This window comes from Agelaius tricolor, unplaced genomic scaffold, assembly GCF_023055355.1.
Source record: "Agelaius tricolor isolate 1412-34295 unplaced genomic scaffold, bAgeTri1.0.p SCAF_10, whole genome shotgun sequence".
NCBI classification, from domain to species: domain Eukaryota; kingdom Metazoa; phylum Chordata; class Aves; order Passeriformes; family Icteridae; genus Agelaius; species Agelaius tricolor.
This window is the reverse complement of record NW_027269270.1, coordinates 29,170,243-29,193,045: the sequence shown is the minus strand read 5'-3', so window position 1 is coordinate 29,193,045 and position 22,803 is coordinate 29,170,243. Positions and strand designations below refer to the sequence as shown.

Genomic DNA, 22,803 nt, shown 5'->3' with positions numbered 1-22,803 from the left:
AGTCATGCAGCACTTGCAGGATTGTTGAAGGTTGTGACTAAGGTTACAAGGAGACAGACCAGGGTGAGTGGAAAATAATGTTTGGGCTCCCCTGGGGCTGCCCCTGTGCCACCTCACCTAGTCAGCACAAAAGGTGAGGCTGTACCACCCTGATGAGGGACCTGCAGGGGTCAGGATTGGATCATTTGTTATGAGCAAGAGAAAATGCAGGAGAAAACATGGTCTTGACCTACTTGCTATTTATAGTAATTCACATTGGTTTAAAAGCCTGAAAATCACTTACTTTGCTTGAATTTGCAGTGAGCTGGGCAGTGGAGTGGTTGGGTTGGAGGATCTTCAGCAGGCAAAATGGGGCTAGAGCAGCACAGGCTGCTGTGAATGCAGCCTGCCTGCCTGGGTCCCAGCTCTTAGAGACAGATCCTGGTGAGATGAGGGGGAGATGGGCCACAGCTCCTCAGTGGAAGCAGCAGCATGGGGATGCAGACATAGCTGAATAACAGCAATTGAATCCGTGTGCTAAATTGAATTTTAAAGTTGTCTAAATGTCATGTATTTTAGTACATGCCTTATTTTTTAGTTATTTTCTGCCCAGAGGCATAGACTTTTTTGAATGAGGCCACCATTGATTTGTGTCTGCTCAGAGGTTACCAGGATAACAGGCTGACAGCCCAGTGCCTCAGACATGCTCATGTTTAGTTTTGTAGTGCATGTCAAGGTCCCAAGGCTTCAAGTCAGATCATTCAAGAGGTTCCATTTGCAGAGCCCCCAGCAGACCCAGCCAGTGCAGTGTGGCACTGGGCAGAATTTGGCTCTTGACTGGACATAAACCTGCTCTGTAAACTCTGCCCTTCCTGGGTAGTCTCCATAAACCTTTTAAATAAGAATGGCTGGTGTCAGAGGAGGAGTTTTGCAGAGAAACTGGAGAAAGGGATCCACAGGGAGAGAAATTATCCACTAGAGAATGCCACAGAGTCACAAAATTGTGTGGTTGAGTGAAATACCAATCTCTGTGTATATACTTGATGTGTATTTATACTCCAGCTTTCTTCCTTATATGTGAGTTTCTTATTGACTGAAATCTTCCTGCTTTTTGAGTACTGTTCTGGCTGGAAGACATATTTCTTCAAAGGTTTGAGTCTTATCAATGACCTGTGACTACATTTCCACAGGAACTCTTCTGTGGCAGGCAGTGAAAGTTGCCACATGCATTAGCAATAATGAACCTCTGGTTCCTTTGTGTCTTACCTTTTTAGGGAAAAATCCTTCATAATCTCTCAACATTCATAAAAAATGATGATTTTGTCAGACTGTATTAGAAATCACAACTTCTGTTCATGCTAGCTATATGGGATAAAACCCTTCAAAAAGGAGAAATTTCAGTTTATGAAATGTGACAGTTAAATAACATCATTAGAGATTTCCTCTTCATCTGCAAGTATTTACCTGGGTATTTCTATCATAATAAATAATACAACATTTTCTGTTAAGTGATTGGATGGTTTTCACATGGATATTTTAGACAGCTATTTTTACATGTTTTTATGCAATTTTTGACAGGTTATCATAATCAGTATGAGAACAGTTTATAAGGTTCTGTGTTATCCAGATCTGTAATAGTGGTATAATATCAGCTTTGCTCCCAACAACATCAACCAATATTTTGCTGTGGCTAATGTGCAGCAACATCATAGATGTTGATAATTATGACTGGTGCCACTGACTAACCCTCTAAAAGTAGCATTTTGATTTTTTTGTGCTGCACTGGGATGGCGGCCAGTTGGCCTCTGAAGATAGTTTCCATAGCTACTGTCCTACAGAGAAAGAAAATGCTGCCACAGCATTTTTCCTCTGCACCTTTATAGTTTTTATGCAAGCTGTCAAGACAATTAATTTTCATCAGATGTATTGGTTATTAGCTGTTGAACGCAGGGGGGCACGGGTTGGTACATATGATGAAAAAGAGCATTGAACTAAGTAAAACATCAAGAGATTTCTTTATGTACACAATATGAATGCATTTAAGATTTACAAAATCCCATTACTGCAGCATCTGATATGCCAAAATGCAATCTATGCTCAAATGACAAGGTCCTGAGACTGCTCAGCTTTATTTCTGAGAATAAGCAAACCTGGCACTGACTTCCACTGTTGTTTGTTGTTGGATGTTATGATCTAGATTTTTAATTTCTTTTAAAAATGAAGTGAAAAACAAAATCCTTGCCTCTCAGGAAAGCTCTCAAACTTTGCCTAGTTTAAAATAAAGACAATGTTACATGCTTCTGTACATAGAAGAGCATAAAAAGGGCAGTAAATAACAGAACAGTATGGTGTGTAACTGAGCATTGAGTATGAGATTATTTCTTGGTTGGCATGGGTAATATCTTCATTTCTTTCTGCAGTGAAGCTCAAGGCACGTTGTTTCAAAGTTGGGCTGGTTCTGGGAGTCATTAATGTGGTTCCATTACCACCTCAAACTGCACATTTCCTGTAGAGTGCTGAGGTAGAAATAAGTGTTTGAGTACTCAAATTGTAATATTTGAGCAATTTGTGAAAATCTGTGACGCCTTTTTTCATTTTGTGTAAAATAACAGGATCGGCTCTGTCAGTGTTCTGCAATTACTGATCCTGCTGCTTTAATCTCTTCAGAGATTGGAATGTTGGCTCTCCCCAGGTTTGTCCTCTTCTGTGATGTCCAGGGACAGTACACAGATGTTCCTGAATGGCTCTGTCCATAATCATTGACTTCAGGACCAAACCAAGTTTGCTTAGGAGAACCAGCACCAAACATGTGTATTAGAGCTGGTGAGAACTCATTGACTTCAGCAGTGTTGAAACCCTAGTGAAAAGCAGAGTGCTTTGTGAGAATACAGAAGGGGAGGATGTGGAGGGAATTAATGCAGGTATAGAGAGGATGGGCATTGAGGGGTACAGTTAATAAATGGGTTAAAGCATGGCTCTTTAGTGGGATTGTTTGGTGGTTGGCCAGGGAATTCCTCTGAGCATTGAGGAAGGAGCAGATTTATAACCTAAATGAAAAAGTCCAGCCAGAGTGTGACAGTGGCTGGAGGTCTCTACTGAATAGGCTAAAAGTCTGAAGACTCAGAGGGAATTTTGCTTTGTGGCAGGGACACCATTTAATTCCCCTCCCTTTGCAGCAGATCTCTCCCTGTGTGGCTTTTGGCTGGCCAGCTGGGCCCTGGCAGAGGGATGTGTGTCCTCCAGGGTGGCAGGAGGTGGTGGAGCAGAGGGACTGCCATTAAAAGCCCATCTGGGGGATTGTGGCTGGCCCTGGAGGAATGTCCTGCAGGTCCTGCTGAGCCGCTGGGGCTTCCAGCAGGTGCCTGAGCTGTCCTGCTGGCACAGGGAGTGGGGCTGAGCCTCTGGCCTGCCAAGGGCTGGTGAGCCCCTGCCTGAAGTAATTTCTAAACCCTGCTGGTCTCCAGATCCAGATATCCCACTCCATCATTGTCCTGCCCTTAGAAATCCATGCTGCTTGTTTGTCTGGGGTAACTCAGCTGATTAAATGCATGTCAGTGGAAATGGGCTGACTGAAACCAGCCATCTGGCTGCCTGTTTAAAGTGTTAAATTACTGCTTGGTATGATGGGCATCATTTTCTAGTGGTCTTAAATACTCTTCTTCATGAATACTTTTGACTATCAGTACTTGTCTGCACTGAGAAATATTTTCCTTGTAGAAGAAAAGTTGATTGGTATTGTTGCAGGTAATGCTCCAAAAATATTGCTGCTTTTAAAGAAAGTATGTCTTTGGGAAACTGTGTAGACTGTGATCTGTGTATAGGGGAGAAGAGAAATTATTCCCCACCTATCTAGAAAAGAAATTGTTTCTTCTATCTGTCACTTGCAAGTCTGAGAAATTGGAAGCTCAGGGTTTTTAAACAAAGCTGTAGTTTTTATAGGTGCATACAGAAGCACTGTCTATATGTAGGTACCATTTTTCATAATGGTTTCACAAGACAGTGCTGGGGGAAAATACCTATTGATAGACCTCATATACCTTGAGAGTTTATCCTTTCCTTATCTTTATCTGAATCTAGGAAAAAGCAGCAGTATGCTAACTAAAATAAATTTGAATTTAGCATGTGGCTTTATTGCCATCTAACACACTGAGCTTTGCAAACAGAGGCCAGGGAAGTGCTGCTGGTGCTGGCTTTACCTTGGTAGGGTAAAGGCTTTGGCTAAGGGCAAGGCAACACCTCTGTGTCTGGATCATGCCTGCTCACCAAAAATGTTTGATGAAGGGATGAATATGTGGGTATTTTGTGCAGAAAGATATCCTAGCATTTCATTTCCATGTGAAATTAGATGATAACAGCTTTCGGTGTCAGCTGTGAAAACTGTTTTTGTGGGATGTGCAGTAATGAGCAGGTATAATAGGGAAAGATACACAACCTAAAAACATATGGGCTTTTTCTGCTTCACTAAAAAAATCCTTAACTTGTCTTCTAGATAACCTCCAAATGGCAGATGAAACTAATTAAGACAATATCTTGTTAAGGAAAATATGTCAACATGGAAGTGTCTCAGCGCATCCAGGTCTGGTGGTTCTTGCAGCCTAGTGAAAAAGAGAAGCAATTCTATTTGGCTTTGGGGACTTTTGGGGAGGAAAGGGAACCCAAACATCTCTTGGATATTGGTCCCCTGAGTTCTGACCACCTGTATAACAACTTAGACCATTAGTAACATATATTTCTGTACAGACAAGAGCTTCCAGCTCTTTATGCCCTCTTGTAAATACTGTGAAAAGCCACAGTTACAATTTTTCTAATGAACCCAGAGAATGGAGGATTTTGCTCCTGTTGGTTTTCTCCAAGACAATTGCTGGTTATTGGGAGTGGATGTTGAAGTAGGTGCTGGTTGCAGCCTCATTCTGACCCTTTTATTATTAAAATAAGGTAAGGAAATTAAGGTAAGCTTAGGTTTAAGCAGAAAAACCTCAAGGTACCGATGTATGAATTTTCTGTCAGTTTTGATCTTATCTACTAAAGGCATGGCCATGATGTGGGAGATTGACCTATAGAATTAATTACCTGTTTTATATGTGTCTGTTTTAATTCCTACTCTAGTAACCTGGATACTTAAAGTGTAGTTCTACTTTATGATCTCTAATATCAAAGAAATTTAAAATCAAGATTAGGGTCACTTACTTAATTGGAAAATGCCCTTTATTGGATTTATTTTCTTGTTACAGCTTTTGACTGTGGGATTAAATTCTGAAATAATCAATACCTTGATTTGAAATGGAGCTTTTCCTGATTCTGTAAATGAAGTAATCCTTGTGGTGATGCTATGTGAGCGCTGTGTGATTTTTATTTTGCTTTCTGCCAAAGGTGATGTAGCTGGCTGTGGTGATGACTGTAATAAGTTATTTCAGAGCACAGTTCATTACCCAGATACAATGCATCTGCTGTGGAAAATGGCAAAGAGCTTTATTCAAACATCAAATGATTTCAAAACATGCTTTTTTTTGCTGAAACTGGAGAAATGTGGAATTGCCTAAGTGTCTGGTTGACATTTGAACTGCTGAAAGCATTTCTATTTTAATATTTCAGACAGTTAGTATTTCTTAATATACATTTAATATGTTTGGAAATGCCTGAACACTAACACATCTTAATCCTTATTCCTCCGTATCTTTTAAATGACTTGTTTTGTTTGCTGAAGTTGAACTTCCATTGAAGTTGATGCTATTTGAGCTCTGAGAAGCTGGCCTCATTCACTGAGCAGAGCTGGCTGCTGTCTCTGGGGAAAATGATTTAAAATGCCCCAAGAGAGTTTCATTTGTCTGGGGTTTCTTGAAGGTGTTTGTTTCCCTGATTCAGGTTCTAAACAGAAAGCCTTTTTTTCTAGATTGTGTTTGCTTGGAAAAGGATGACAGTACACTCTTTTGTAATAGCATTTTCAGTCACATCACAAATAAATGAAAAAGTTCTAAGTAACAGTTCTGGCCCAGCTTTGTTGAGCTGCTAGCTGGAAGGACAGACATAACTGGGCTTTCACCTGATAATGTTTTGTCATTTAATATTCAGAGAGCAGGGCTTGAGATGTACTAAGGCAAATTCAGGGTACCACATGTTGAATTTTTTAACTGAGCTCAGTAAAACGACTTGAGCAACACAAGTGGATCTTTGTGCCTGTTGTGCCTGTTGCTATTCAGTCTTCCCTGTTTTATTCCTAGTTGTGATTTGACAGTATGTGAATTTAAACACCTTCATAAATATAGGAATACTGCCATCACCCCACTGATATGTCTGGATTTCATTTTCAGTGTTGCTAAGTGTTACACTGGTATATTATGTGGTAAAACTGTCATTGATAACTTAGTTTCTCCATCTCTACTTGAACATGTTGGGAAGTGTTTTGCATATATTGCCATATGCTGCTTCCATTATTTAAAGTGACAGCTGTAATTTCTCTGTTGGAATTAGGCTGTGTGCAGGGCTGTGTGCTCACTACAAACGCTGCTCTTTGAGGAGAGCTCTCAGGCTGGGCTGAGCTCCCTGTAGAGCCACGTCCTTTCAAAAGCAAAGCTTTTCTTCTCCTCTTCCAGCTCTACTGAGACAGCAAAGCTTGGGTTTGAGGTTTCAGTTAATCATCTAATTTGTCAAAACACGTAATCAGCCAGAGGCCACTGCTTTGACTTTATCTGGTCTTCTTTTATAGACAGAATGATAGAAGAAACAATTATATCATTAGCATGGAACTGATTTTAGTGCTATAAGGCTGCATGAATATGAATTTGTGTGTTGGGTTCCTGAAGGATACTTCAAAGTGATTTTCAGCATACTGCTTGTTTTCTTTCTGGCCTGGTGAGATGTGGTGTAGAGAACATTATTTTTTTAAGGCACAGTGAAACTTAGTCTGGGGGAGGACAGTGGGAAGTCCAGCAGTTTATAACTTTTTCCAAGGAACTTTGTGTTACAGCATCACTTTAAATTAAAAAAAAAAAAATCCTTATTAGCTTTCTCCTGTTTTTCTCTTCACAAAACTGTAGCTTATCCAAGTCCACAGAAATTGATACGAAAATCTGAATTTCTTTCTCGTTTGAAATCTTTGCATTCAATAAACAGGATCACATTCCTGAAACTGAAAACTAAGTGGCAATTATTGCCTGTTGATAGATCTTTAATATGTTTGATGTAGACATTTAAGAAATGCTCTCAGAAAGTAATTATTTCATTTATTTTATCTGTCACTTGCTGAGAATCCTATTGGAAGGCACCTGCAGGCACTGTATCAAAAGTGCTGTATTCAAAAGTGTAATCTCACTGTTCAGATTATTTCATTTTCTGTATAATGATGTGAGAAGAAATTCTCTTGTATCTCAGGTGGGTTGGTAGAGGAGAGCAGGGATGGGCTACAACTGAAAACACTTTTCCAAGGGCCTGATCTGAGTTTCACCTTCTTTGGCCTTAAAATGTAGACAGTTCCCAGCAGAAACCTGTCCCCTGACTGAGTAGTACTTCTGAGTCTTACAAGAACAGTATTCTTGAGGGTGCAAAATGAGATTACAAGAAAAAACAAAAAGAAAACAATAAGTAAAGAAAATTATTCTCTCTGACCATTACTCTTTTGTATTTTTTCTGTGAGTGGAAGGTCATTGCAGATTTGTTAGTGATTTATACCAAAATATGTAGGTATTGAACAATTGTGTGAACACAAAAAGGTCAAGAGAAAGGGTTGTGAGCAGAGTGAGCAAAGCATAAAAATCACTTTGGTCTTGTTTCTTATCCACATGGTTTTTACAAGGTATTTCAGTGTTCAGTTAGAACAGGACATGAGTGACATGCAGAAGGTTATAGAGTGTGCAATAAATTTAGCTCAGAGAGAAAAAAGACATAGCAGATGCAGCCTGTTAAGAAACCCATAAGTCCTCATGCTGTGGGCTTTCTGCATGGATAGAAACACATCACACTGTGTAACACCTTCCTTTAAAAAGAGATTACAAAGGATACCAGGAATTGTTGTGATGATCTGGGAACAAAGGAGTGGAAAACAGAAGTAAGAGGTCAACCAGTAATGAAACAAAATGAGGTATATTCTTTGAACTGTAACAGCAAAAGTGGAAAGCTTTGTAGAGAGCAGGGAGGAAAATCTTTCTGAGCATTCTCACAAACAAATGAGATCTGGGTGTATCTCTTGGGCAGAGCCAAAGGAAAGCTAGTTATGAAGAAAGCAGTGGGATCTAAAAGTTTGGTTGAGCTTAGTATCCAACACAATGAATTTGGGGTTTGTGTCTTACACCCATTTTCCTTCAGTGTTGGGTTTCATCCTTTTTTTTTTTTTTTTTGGGTGTAAAAAAGTATTTCTGCCTTTATTTCCTTAACATACAAGAGGTGGCTTAGGGGTGTGTTTCTGGGATCTCTGGTTTACAGACCCAGTTGCTTGTAGTCTTCCTCACTCTTTAGGAATTTGTTGATTTTCTAAATATGGTAATTTACTACCAGGATGTGGAACCAGTACTTTGCATGCATGTTACCCACAGAATGTAAAAGTAATTTAGATTAGGACCAAGCAAATACTTTCTGGTTCTGGTAAAAGGTTTGTGTGGGAGGAAAAGGTGCTGTGAGAAGTCACAGTAGTGTACTGACATTTCTTGCTGTTAGTTTATAAAAAAATGTTTCCATGATTTTCAGCTTTATGTGAAACAAGAGTTCTGACTTCATTTTCATAGAGGACAACCATATAAATTTCAGCTAACACCCTCTCAGACAGCCTCAGGGGATAAGACGGAAGGAGTGAGAATTCTTCCGTGCTTTGATGCATTGGTTGGGAAAGTTACACTCCTGTTAAGTGTGATGCATTTTATGTTAATAAACAAAAGATCATTAACTGAAGACTGAAGTGCTGCCAATCCTGAATCTTTCATGAGCAATAAATTCTCATTAAAAACCCCTTAGGGAAATGCATGTCCTTTCAAAAGAATTTCCACAGCACATCATCTCCATGTGACAAATCCCCAGAGAAAAAAATTATATGAGGAAAAGTGATTGGGGGGAATTTGTTAGCTCAACTTCCGAGTCCTTTGCAATAAGAAAACCTTGTTTGCTTGTTTCTTCGTTTTTCATTTTCCAAGGTCGCCTTGTATCCAGGCTCGGTGAAAAAAATAATTCACTTCTTTTAGAAATGGCTGGAGGGGTTTGGGTCACAAACCAAAGAATTCATCATATAGCAGGAGATAGATATCTTCTGGATTCTAAATAGCTACTTAAGAAAAAAGCCCCAAAACATAAGTAAACCATACAGTAAAAATGGTATAAATCTGTATGCTGTAAGGATCTGACACTGCAAACTATCCATAACACCCCAACCAGAAACACAAGGACTGAGACTCTATCTGGTCTAGAGAAAGGCTTGACCCAGATTAAAACTGAACAGCAGACAGAGAGAGGAGAATTTACACATTCACAAGCTGGGAGACACTGCTGAGAGCAATGGCACTGAGGAGGAACAGCTTTGCTTGCCCTAACAGGAGTTCTGTGCATGACCTGCAGCTGTAGGCTGCTTTGAAATCTGGAGTAGAGCAGAAGTGCTGAATGATGTGCTCAGGGCAGGCAAGATGGGAGAGCTGCCCTTACACAGAGTGGTTCCTATCTGGTCCTTGCTCTCTTTTTTCTTGAATGTGCATTAAAAAATACACATTAAAAAAACAAATCTTCTGATAGCTCTATGGGCAGAGCTTCTCCATTTACATATCTGCTGTTGCTTTCGGTGTCACCAAGGCACAGAAATAAAAATCTGCCTCATCTAAAAGCAACATCTGCTTCAGCAGCACCTTCCTTGTGTTGGTGGCTGATGTGTCACCAGGCCCATGGCAGCTCTAATGAACAGCCCAATGTCACCAGCTTTGGTACTTCCAGCAAAGAGAGCAGGTGGTTTTGGGGATTAGGACCAAAAAAAGCATCTTGTGGGCGTTTGAAATGAAGAGTGGCACTTTGTGTGTGTTGAGAATAAGAGGGGTTAGAAGGTGGTGACTTACACTGTTGTCTCTCTCCATGGGCAATGACCCTGTGCCTCTTTCTTAACCCACTCTGAACTCAGTTGCACTATCAAGCTAAACTGGGAAGTTTGGAACAACCTGTATGGTCATATCATCCCACTTCAAGAGCTGGAGCTCCTGGACCATGGACTGCTGAGGGAGGATCAGGTGAATTCGTCATGTACCAGAGGGACAATTTGCTTTTCACACTCACCTGTACTGGAGAAAGTCATAAGAATAATGTGGTGGCTCTGGAATGCCATCAAAAAGCAGATAAACACTACAATATGATTTAATTAGAAAAGTGCAAACTGAAAGCCTTGTGCTGTAAAAGGATTCTCAGGAAGAAATTTGGTACCATTTAAGGGCTTTGATTAAACATGCTTTCATTAGTGTACAATATTTTTTAAAAGTAGCACCTGAGACAAAGAGCAAGCAGTAATTCCCTTAGAAAAGAATGGGGATCTCTGTGCAACAGCTGCCTATATTGTGATGTAAAGTTTTCTTTTGCTGAATTAATATTCCATACTGACCTTTATTAGTCCTTTCCTTCTTTTTTTCTTTTTTGAATGCTGAGGTTTTCAGTGATGATAATTCTTTGAGAACTTGGCAGCTTGCCTAATTGTACAAGTTCCCACTGTATGCTTCTTGGATTGCAACTTATTGGCAGAAATAATACAGCATTAAATATAAATATTACTGTTTATGTAACATTAAAATTGATAAATCAGTCACTTAGGTCAAAAAATTCCAAACTACAGCAGTGTGAATTTGTCAGATTGCTTTTGCTCTATACTTTAAGGTGTGTATTTCAGAACAGAAGCAAAAAGGTTTATGGTTAATGTATCACTTTTGATAATAACGAATTTTGTGTGATGGACCCAGTGCCCGTTTATTTTTAGCAGTGAGTTTTAGTAGTTTTGCTGGAATATATTGAATCAAAAGGTTTAAACAGGGAGCAAATCCATGCACAACTTGGCCCTGCTAAAGCCTTAACTTTGCTTTCTGGTAAATGCAAGGTTTGCATAATGCATGGACTATTTAATCATAATGTAAAAACTTGTACTTTACATGTATTTCCAAGTTCAGTATTCTGGTGCTGTTTACTTGGTGTTTCTTGGCACTTGGGTTTTGATGTTTCATACTTGAGGAGGTTGCATTCAAGTTGATAGCCAGGTGTAACTCCCTTGCCTGCTGCAGTTTACTGCTCTGTGTTGGGGCTGTTTTTTAAAATTCAGTCAGTATCTCTCACTACTCTCTGCAGACTAGACATGGTTAGAAAAATGGGGGGTATTCCCTCCATTTTTGTATTTCTAGAAAAACTCATTTTTGTCTTCTTTGGTCTGGAATCTCTGACCAAGAGAAAGGCTTCAGAGGAATATATCTGAGAAAAGAGTTGCAGTTGAATGCATAATCTCATGAATATTGGTCATGAAGTGAGATGTTCCAGGAGATTTGTAAAATGATTGCTTGGTGTAATTCATAATCATCTCAATGATTTGGCATTGTATCACACAGACATTAATCTTTTATTCTCCAACTGAATATGTACATAATGGGGGGGGGAAAAATCAATTTTTCTTCCTATTGTTTTCTTAGTCAAGAATCTGCATTGATTGTGATGGTTGATACCACACTCATGTCTTGCCTGGTGGCTCTTTTTCTTGTCATTCTAATTATTTTTCAGTTACTAATGAAAGTTATTTATTAAGCTTTTGCTCTTCACTTGATGTTTTTTCTGCATCAGCAAGGTTAAAACCCATTTCAACGTTCAAAAGAAAAACCCCATTTTACACTTTGGGTCTAGACCTCCTTAACTGTTTTTTTTTTTTGCCAAAATAAGTACAAATTTTAAAGGTGGACAGTATTGTGAAGCCAGTGCTAATAATGAAAGAAGACACTCCAACATTAATAAATAGATAGAGATATTTATAGATAAATAGATATATTTAAAATTTTGTCTGAAATACCAATGAATCATTAAAGTTTGCTGCCTTGCACTCATAATTTCAGTGCTGAAAAAAAAATCAATGAAATAGTAAAGATTGCTAGTGTGAGAGAGGAAGCTTGTGTTAAAAATGCATTGCTGCCTGTTCCCATGCCCATGCTCAGAGGAGGGGGATTTCCCTGCTCAGGTGCCCGTGCTGGGAGAGCAATTTGTCATGGAAACAATTCAGGGATGATCTGCCATGGATTCCTGATAACCTTTCCTTTCTAATTTCTTTGTCATAACTGTCTCCCTTTTTAGCCAAAGACAATGTTTTTGCTTTTATAATGAAGGCTCAGCCCTCATGATGTTCCTCTCTTGGCCTCCCCCTTTCTGACCTGTTCTCCCGTGATTTCTTCCATGACATTACTTTTGTATTTGGTGTCTTGTTTGGATGCTTCTGGGAAGTGACCAGATGGTTGTCTTTGAACTTCTTCAGATTAATGTACATGAAAATCCACTGGAAATTGGTGAGGACCCCATGAGGATTGCAGATCCTTATTTTAGATTATAGTTATCATTTTCTTTTTTCCTTGCTGTTAGTGTCACCCAAAGAAAATACAGTTAAAGTAAGTTACTACCTGTTTTGCATGACAGAATCATGCCTTACAGAAGAGAAATTTAATTGTAAATTGTATTTTCTGTAGGCTTATCTTTTATTACCAATAAGTTAGCAGTGAATAGGAGCTGCTCCTTGCTGGTGGCTCATCCTATCTTTCCTGCTTCTGCCTGACAGCATTAGTGCTTCCATTATTGTAACTCCAGTCCCTGCGATTATTGTAAAAGCAGTTAAATAAAGCCCGTACTTCGCTCAGCTTTAAATTTGCAATGAATATCTTTTTGTTGGGGATGACTCCTTTATTGGCAGACCTGGCTAAGGCACTGAGGCTCTGGAGCCCAGTTCCACAGTGCTCTGACATTTGGGGAGCAGCAAGGAAGGAGAGGAAGGAGAGGAAGGAGAGGAAGGAGAGGAAGGAGCCTCGCTGAGCGCCGCGCCCGCGGTCGGAGCTGGAAGAGGCACGGGAGTTCACTGCAGCCATTCCACCCTCAGCTCTTCCCCTGTCACATCTCATCCATCCCATGGGGTCAAGCCTGGTCAGCACTCAGATGGGAAACTCCCTGGAAAACCAAGAGCTGAGGGAGGCTGGGCACAAACTGCATCTCTCTGCACAAAGCAGCACCCTGCCCCTGGGTCAGTTGTTAGCACTGTGCTATGTTTAATCCGTGTTTGATGGGGTTTAGTTGTGGTTTTTTTTCTGGTTCATTGGAAAAACAATGGTGTGGCTATAAATAATGATATAGGGGGAAAAAGTTAAGGAGAAATTATTTTGATAGGTGGTAGATAAGGAGTGGTTACAAGGCACAAGGAGGCTTTGCAAATTCAGGTTCTAAGTCTCTGTCAGTCTTCTGCTTGCTTTTTCTCCATGAGAACAAAATATTTATTCACCTTCTGAATCTCACAGCAATAGTGTAGAGTGGAAACTTGGTTGGGATTTCTCTGCTCCAAAATAGCCTCCAGAAAGTATGGAAGGACTCGCTGGAATATGGCTTGGCCACTGTGCTTGGCCACAGTCAGCAACAATAAAACAAATGTTCGTTGTATTTTCAAAGCTTGACTTTGTCAGTGGTGATTTTATGGCTTTTCAAATAGTGAAAGTTATGAAATGACAAAGAAAGGTGGGCTTCACTTTGTGATGCGTAATGCTTCTAAATGAAATTGCTTCAGAGTGAAAAATTCCAAGACAGGATGAAACACGAAGAAAACACATTCCTGTTCTTGAATAAAAAAAAGTGGGTAGAGAAACAAATTAGTCATTTGGGAGCTTCATACCTATTGAATTTTGTTGTGCAGAGAAAATGAAAAAATTACTTAGAAAATAGGGAAAGTTTGAAATCTTCATCAGTGTTGACACTTATTGAAAGTGTAAGAGCTGTCAATGCATGCTGGAAGGTTGTGGGGCTGATCAGGACAGGAAAGGACAATGTCAGGGTAGAGGGAGCCCCTCTCCCAGGGCATCATAGGGCTTAAAGTTTGCTGAAGCATTAACTTAAATTTCAGATGATGGTTCTAAAATATTTCTCATTCTTTTTGAGTCTTGGCTGTGTTTGTCATTAAAGATAAAATTACATTTCATCATTAAAACAGTACTTAATTACTATTTACCACTGAAAATACATCCTGGTTCTGTATAGCTTAGGTCTTGGCAAATGGATATATTTCAGCACAATTTTACTTTATTCAGAAGCTAATTTAAGTAATATCTTTCTTTGTTAGATGGAGGTGCAAAGCCCTATATCTGGGGCTTTCTGAATCTGAGGTTTCCAAATAAAAAATGAAGATCAAAGTTTGGGAAGCTGACGTACACTGCTAGAGTTTTTGGGTTTATTGTATCAATGTACAGAAGCAATACAAAGAGAACTGAGAAAAATGGAGCCTTTCATGGACCCAGTGTGGCTTTTATTGTGGTGCTTGATCTGAGGAGATGTGTTACCACGTCAGGAAGAGCATCAGCATTTGTTCAGAATCAGGAGATAATTATTCTGATAATTAGGTAGGGGCTTGGGCCTGAATTGACTTCCCTGCCTCTGTCCTGGTGGATGGGGGGAAGCTGGAGCAGAGCAGCTCTGTGGTGGAGCCCTGAGCTGTTACTGCCACCTGATACAGGATTTCTTTTGTCTGGCAGTTGAATGAGTCAAACCTGGTGAGAAAGGAGAGTGAAGAAGGAATTTTAGTCTAAGGAGAATTCCAAATATGCAGAATTATTTAGCACATTTGTGTTTTTCTTGGACTAAATGGGCTTTCCTCAAACTGTTGTTTTTTTAGAACAAGCTACTGCAGTATCTACCAGTGATACTGAGATTTGAAATGTATCTTTCTTCCATGCACACACTGACTACTTTTGTGCTTGGTTCCATCTGGAAAGGATATAATTGAATCCTTGTTTGGCTTCTTTAATTATTTCTTTGCAAAGTCCTTGGCTGGGAATTTTGCCACTTACAATGCAAATATTCAAACCTAAGAGCATAAACTGTGCTCTCAAAGAGCATTTTTGTAAACCTTTTATCATTTGGAGGTTTTTCAAAAGAGAACATGAGACCTCTTCAATGAACATGTTTTAATTTTTTAAATCCCCAGAGAAGATTTTGTTTCCTTGTGGGTTGGCTTTAGTTGCTAATTAACTTTGTTAATTAAACATGCTATAGGGATGAAACATGCTTGATTAAAAATAAATAAAACCATATAGCAACAAAGTGATGCTACTGTTTTTTTCCTATTTAAAAGCTAAGATTAAAAATGAGATTAACTTTGAAGCTGCATGTCAAATGTTCTTTGCATTTGAAACATCTGAAAGGCTAAAGCAGCTAAAACCTTATGGTTTTTGCAACTCGTCATAGTAAAATGTTTATTCAGTCGTAACACCATGTTAAAAATGGGGGCTGAGAGTAGTCACTGAAGGTGCTGCCTTAATCAGAACTGACTGAGATGGGGGACAATAACCAGAGGGTGTATTTGGTCATCCTTAGACATGGAGGTCCTTGTTTTTTTCCTGTCATCTATCTCATATGGAAACTTCCAACACTGCAGATTAGCTTCAAATGCTGTTGGCTTGTACAGGGAGTCTGAGCACGTTCCTTGCCCTGCACACCGGCGTGTTTGTGTGGAGGTGGTGGGGAATGGCTCACAGCAGGCAATGGGCCAAGTGCATCCCTGACAGAGCTCAGGAACAGCCTCAGGGATGCCTGTGGTCCACAGGCATGCTGAGCTTCTGCCACTCATCCTGCCCAGAGGAGGGAAATCATCTGATGGTCTGGCTGTGAGTCCACAGCTCCTTCACCTGGGGAGTGCAGGTGGGAGGGGGAAGCAGGAGCACAAAGTTTGCTTGCCTCAAAGCTGACTATTTGTAGACACTGTTGGAAAAGTTGGCTCTTCTCTACCCACTATGGCGCCTTTTTTTCCCCGAACTCTACATAATAGTCAAGTTTCTTTTTCATTTTCTGCTATTTAAAAGTGGTTCTGTTCCTAACAGCAGCAATGCTATAAACAAAGTTAGAGAATGCCAGTCTTTGCCATCCTTCACTGGGAAAATTGCTAAGAAAACCCTTTGGGAATGTCAGCCAGGATCTTCACCCAGACAGGGAATACCTGGCATTGATGGAAGAGCCTCCTTTGTGAATGGACCTTGAGTGAAATTTATTCTCATAAAATTCCAAAAATGTGTAACTGATTCCATGTTGGAGTTAACATGGAGTGAGGGAAGTAGGAGTATTCCTGATGTAGGAAGCATAGCTAAATAAATCTCTCCAGACCACTGGCAGGAAGTGTATGGAGGAGTGGTTTGTGGGGGGGTTTGTTTATTTTCCCCAACCCCCCACATATTTTCTCATAAAATATCTTTAGGCATTTGTTTTGCAATTAAAAGGTCAAAACCTCCTCAAAGGGAATACTTGCTTTTTCCACTAGAACATATTAGGGCACTGAAGCAGTGCAAAAATGCAAGGGGCTATTTCCAGCACATGAACTAAACCCTAAAAATAGGATTAACCAGTTTTATAATTTGCCTGTGATGGTATCTGAGCAAGGAAGGTGGGAAGTGGTACGTGTCTTTTAGAAGATGAGTTTAGGACACCTTTGTTAAGGCTCTTGACTAATGGCACTTCTCAATTTTCCATAATTTTTCACATGTCCCAAAGAAGGTCTTGATATCACGCTGGAGAACACAAACACAATTTCTACAAGGCTGTGGCTGTATCATCTTCAACTTTTGCTGACATTCAGTGGTTTCAGCATCATCCCTGTGTACAGATCAGGATTTTGGCAATGCCTGGTGCTAATCTGATACCCACAGTTGTTGGCTGTATGGGGAATGCTGAGGGGTGCTCAGTGGCAGAGACTCAGCTTAAACAGCACATCTTCTGCTGGAATGGAGAGGGGGCCTGGTGCACTGACCCAGGCATACCCTGAGCTGAGGCTGAGTGACAGGAGAGCTGCCATTCCACAGGAATTAGGCAGGCACGTGCAGATTTTTCTCATCAGGAATGGTTCCTGAGAAAAGGTTTAAAGGCTACCTTTTTTTCTGCAAGTTTGGGAATGAAATACCATAGAGCAGTTAGTTTTCCATGCTGGATGAGACTGACCCATTCAATGATAGGAGCATTTTCCAAGCCTGGGTCCTACTTCTGCCCTGGCTTGGCACTTCTGCAGGTTTTTGGGGGATGGAGTTTCCCCAGGCCATACAATGGGAAATTATCTTTCCTTTTCTATGTATGCTAATCACTACCTTTCATTTCTTTCTTACAACTTTTCAGTGTACTTGAAAATGTGTTGCTGTTGCCAAACCCTTAATTAAACAAATTAACTATTAGTTGAGTCGAGCCAAATATTTGTATAAGGATCTTATATGAAAAAAGGCTAATTAAAAAAAAATCTAATAATTCAGTAGTTGCAAAATGCATCACAGTGTGTTAATATATAGAATAGACGGTTTTAATTTCAATTTTATGCATATATTTATTGACGATGCAATAAATCTGGCGTGTGTTAGTATGGTGCAGAATAAAGCTGATGTGCAGGGCTATAGGAAAATAAATAACACAATCTGATTTGCACAGTCTGTTTCCATATCACCAGCATGATGAGCTGCTTTGTTGTTTGAATGAAGCAAACGATGTTTGGATTCAGCTGATTTATTGACAGCTCTGTCAAACTGCCACAGAATGAAATAATAACACAACCAACCAAATACTGCAGGGGAGCACAGGGAGGAGACTGGGGCCTGGTGGGGGTTACCCCAGCGATGTGCAGGAATGCAGATGCAGGATGGGGGAGCCAGGGGAGAATGAACTGCTGCTCACAGGCTTTTCTTTCCTCAGGGAGAAGCTGTGTGTGGCTCGGCTGCAGCGGGAGGTTGCCCAGAGTAAGAGCGAAGGAGCCATGGTAAGCTGTGCCTACTCCCTGCTTTGCAATCCTTGTCTTGCTCACCTTTGGGCTGGCTGAAGGTGCTCACCAGAGCATCCATGTCTTGGACACAACAAAGAGTTGGCATAAATGTGAGGAAAATGTTCATAAATGTGAAGGAACTCAAGGCTTGGTTTCCTTGGAAAAGCCATGGGAGAGAAAAGCTGCTTCCATTCCTCACTGGAATTAGAAGCAAGGCAAGCACACAAAGGCAATTTCAGATCAAAAAGTAGTAGATTTACTTGCCTGTTAAATCTTAGCTAATCACAGAAAAATGAAAGAACACAAGCCTGGAAGCTTAGAAAAACCCCTCAATCTGATAATTTTGTAAATCGTGTAATGCTCCTTGTGTCTTCATTTTTCGTGTACCAATTCATGAGATTAGCCTTGTGAGCAAAAGATGAAATGGCAGATTTTTAGTTGACCACAAACCTCAATTTATAGAGTGCCTTATCTCTTCAAAACAATTTTCTTTGGGAGCCAACATGTGCTGAGTGTGCTTAATTACTTAATATCTGAGGAACTGTTTCCATCTGTTAAGGCGTTTGTTTGTCCCTGTCTTCAGACAAAATGTCTTAAGCTTCCTTGGGATAAAGCAGACTTGTTCAAAAACCTTAAAACCCAAACTATCCCCTTGAACATATGTGGAAGTGCCACTGATCTGAGTGATTGCACAGTTGGCTGTGAAAGACTTTGGTGGTCCCAAGTTTGTTTAACTTCGTGGGGAGCAGCTGCAGCAGGTCTCTGGGGAGGGGATGCTCTGTGAACTGCGTGATGCAGGGTCCTTAAAATCCCACCTGCCTCCAGTGAGTGCCATTGATAAACCCTTAGTGATTAACATGGTGAGGTGAGGTTTGGAGGGACCTAAGTGACAGGTGGGAGAAACCAGCTCTGGGTTTATTGCTCTCACCACAGCCCCAGATGTGCCCAGCTCAGCTGTGAGAGCCACTGCCCTGTCCCATCCCAGCACCACCCCCTGTTCCTGCCCTTGGGGTCTGCAGCGTGGCTGGGCTGGCCACAAGGAGACTTTGAGATGGGGTTTAAGCAGTTGGGAAGCCTGGCCCATGGGTAATTTATGAGAATGGGCACAGAAGTCCTGGAGGAGCTGAGGAACAAACTTTTATCAGGTAAAGTTGCTACCCAGGAGTCCATGACTGAGATAAAACTCCTGCTGCCTCCATCAGGAATTTTGCCTGAGGAAGAATGGCAAAGATCAGGCATTGGATTTGCAATTGCATTTTAGTTTTCAGAGTAAATAAATGTCAAAATCTGGGAAGAGCTGTTTACTCTATTTGAAATATTTCCTTTTTTTTTTTAAACTAGCATTCCCTTGGAGGTATAGCAGTAATATAATATATTGAGTGTAAAATATACTTAGTGGGATAATCCAAGGCTCTATGAAATGAGCAATACTGATTAACCTTCTAGAGCTGCTAAGGTTTTTGGTATGTGCACCCATGTTGTGGTCTCCTCTCTTGCCTGTCAGACACTTCTTGTGCTTTCACTATGGGTTTGTGCATCACTTCTCTCTGTTACCAGGGTATAATTTTGTATAATTTGTTGAGAGGCCAAGTGTTGTAACCCATTAGGAGCTGACAGGTAGCTCTCCGGGGGTGCAGTCTTCCCCCGGGGTAAATACTGGGTCGTTTTTTCCCTCTTCCCTGAGGGTAATATGCACAATTATCCTGAGCTAGAGCCAGCGCGCCTGTAGAGACGATTGCTTTGAAGCACTTGATGTATGGAAAGTTCTTTGTGTCTCAGAGCTGGTGATTTTAATATGAAACACAGCAGTCATTAATTAACATTAATGAACTTGCGGGGCTTCGAGCAGTGTGAGAGCAGCGAGAGTCCAAGAGCTGGAGCATTTGAGCCCAGGGGAGGTCAGGGATTAAGAAAGTCGTGGAGCCGCGTTCCCAGGGCGAGGAGCCGGCAGCGCATCCTGGCCTTGGAGCAGATCCTTTCCAAAGTAGCAGATCCTTTCCAAATCCTTATAGCCAAATTTCAGGGAGGGATTGTGAGCCAGCAAGCCCTTGGCAAGCGTGGGGGCTCCCTCCCTGCCAGCAGCCTGCCCGCAGGGTGCCCAGCCCGTGTGCTGCTCTGTTCCCTGTGATGGGCATCCCCCGGGGCCAGCGGGCTGGGCAGGGCCACCAGCCAGCCACAGGGCCCCCGAGGGCCTGGCCCTGCTGTCACCGGGATCAAAGCAATGGCATCCCCCAGCCTCCCTGCCAGGGACAGGCCACGGCTTTATTTAATCACTAATTAGCTAATCGCCTTTACTCGCTCCCGTTTGCTTTTTGTTTGTTGTGCTGGTTAGATTGGCGTGGAGGTTTTCATGGAAGCAGCTCCTTCGTTTGGGAAGGGCGCAGGTGGCAGCATGTGGCACCTTCAGTGGCACATCCAGTACCTTGCTGGGTCTCGTGGAGGGCATTTCTTGCAGTGGGAAGCAAGGCAGGGAGCACAGGGAGCTGCCCTGTGTCCTGGCAGCTGTGCAGGGCATCACACAAGCCTTTGGTAAGCTGGCACCTCATGTAATACCCACTAGCGTTTTCTGCTTCTTTAAAAAAAAAAACAATTATTTGGGTTTTGCTGGCACAGATAGGTCAGAAGGGTAGGAAGTGCCCACTTTATGTAAAACTCATAAGGGTGTGTGTTTGTAAGGCTCACTGGCTGGACAGTGTTCAGGCAGAAAAGGATCTGGGGGTACTGGTGACACCCGGCTGAACATGAGCCAGCAGTGTGCCTTGGTGGCCAAGAAGGGCAATGGCTCCTGGCCTGGAGCAGGAACAGTGTGGCCAGCAGGAGCAGGGAGGTCATTCTTCCCCTGCACTTGGTGAGGGCACACCTGGAGTGCTGTGTCCACTTCTGGTCCCAAGTTTAGGAAGGACGTTGAGATGCTGGAGCGCGTCCAGAGGAGGCAGCAAGGCTGGTGAGGGGCTTGGAACACAAGCCCTGTGAAGAATGTTTGAAGGAGCTGGGGCTGTTTAGCCTGGAGAAGAGGAGGCTTAGAGGTGACCTTATTGCTCTCTACAACTTTCAAAAGGGAGGCTGTAGACAAGTGGGGTCGGTCTCTTCCACTGGGCAGCACTGACAGAACCAGAGGACACAGGCTCCAGCTACATCAGGGAAGGGATAGGTTGGATATTAGGAAAAAATTTTTCACCAAAAGAGTAATAAAGTACTGGAATGCTCTTCCCAGGGAGCTGGTAGAATCACCATCTCTGCATGTATTTAAAAAAAGACTGGACATGGCACTTGGTGCTATGGTCTAATTGAGGTGTTAGGGCATAGGCTGGACTTGATGATCGTAGAGGTCTCTTCCAACCTCATTATTCTGTGATTCTGTGATTCTGTACGAGTGAGCAGAGTCAGGGAGGGGGAACGTGTGCCCTGTGCCTGTGGGTGCTGGAGGGATGTGGTGCAGTGGGTGTTCCCTGTCCTTCCCACTCGGGTTCACCCAACACCCAGGAACCACAGGAAGGTAGACACGTACATAAAACCAGTGACTAATAAACACACAGCATGTGCTGTAGAAGCTGCTTACACTGGGGTGGCTTTGCTCACTAAATGGGTCTGTGCATCTGTAAACATCTGGTGAGTGATGATGGAAAGGATGTACACAAGGAGAGGTTTTCCTGAGGCTGAAGATCAGTCAGTGTGTGCTGTGTGGTACCAGCGTGTGGGACCCACAGTGCTCTCCAAATAACTGGGTTTTTGATATGTCCCAGAGTTACAGTTTTCCTGACTGATTTGTTACTGGAAGGAACTACAAAAGATGAAATGAAGATACTTGCTTTCAAGACAAACATCACCAAAGCCATACAAGTAATATTTTTTTTCCATATGTTTGTATGGAAAATCTGATACCTCGTATATTGGATGATGTGGATTTATGACTTTAATTGTGAACTGAATCATTCAGGCTGAATATCTGACAATTGCTCAAGTTTCTTTATTTTATGAATGACCATCAGTAAATATTGATTGCTCACTATCAAAATGTGGAATTATTGCAAATCCCTCCCTTGAAAGTTCCAGCAGCACTGACCCAGGATTGTTTGGCTCTTTCTGTCACTCATGGTCTTTTATTTCATAGTCTGCATGTTCACAATTTTCTTAGTCATGTCTCTTCTGACTCATCAAGGATGACTCTTTGTAAAGGAAATTGAGATGATCAGTTCATCTGTGTACACTTCTCATTGCATTTGATGGGGACTGTGCAGGTGTCTGTAGTGACAGAGATCCCATTTTTAAAATAAGCAGCTTTCAAAGCAAATCACAAGTTTATTCCAAAACATTCTGAAGACTGAAAACCACGTTAGTCATCAAAGTATTTTTTATATCTTTGAAGTACATGAATTTGCACCTTTAGACACAAAACATGACGAGGAAAAGTGTTCATTGTGAAATTTGCTTAACAGTAAACAATGCCAGGTTAGGAAAAATATGAGAACAGTAACAGTAGAGCTCTTGTGGTAGAGTGTTGTTTTAGCAGAAACTAGTTTAAAAGCCTAAAATGAACCAAAAGGATATACAAGTACATTTTGATAACTTGAATAAGTTTAAAAATTACCCGGAAAAAAGTTACATTTTTTATTTCATACCTTTATTTATATCTGTGCTATACAGTTTCATTTGTTTGTTCTTTCCATCCAAGTCCTTTAGTTCAACTCTGTTTTCCATTAGTTCAGTGGCCTGTAACCTACATAAAAGAAATTGTACCACTCTGGCAATTTATCTGTGAAGGTTAAAGTGGGATGCTTCTGCCTTTTATATCTACATGGGTTTCACTTAGGCTGGGCCCTAGGCTCTGATTTACCATGTGTCCTGCTGCGCCTTTAAGTGATGCAAAGTGATTATCATGG

General features: G+C 41.3%; 1 protein-coding gene across 7 annotated transcripts in view; it reads left to right on the top strand.

The window, feature by feature from the left end:
• The window catches only part of NCKAP5 (NCK associated protein 5), a 390,172-nt gene that overhangs the window by 163,674 nt on the left and 203,695 nt on the right, over nt 1-22,803 (top strand). For all 7 annotated transcript variants that reach the window (XR_011680422.1, XM_071435389.1, XM_071435391.1 and 4 more), the window contains exon 4: nt 17,857-17,920. Coding sequence is in view for 6 of the 7 variants with exons in the window: in XM_071435389.1 (XP_071291490.1) it covers nt 17,857-17,920 (64 nt within the window). In the remaining variant the exon portion in view is untranslated. The remainder of the gene's footprint in view (nt 1-17,856; nt 17,921-22,803) is intronic.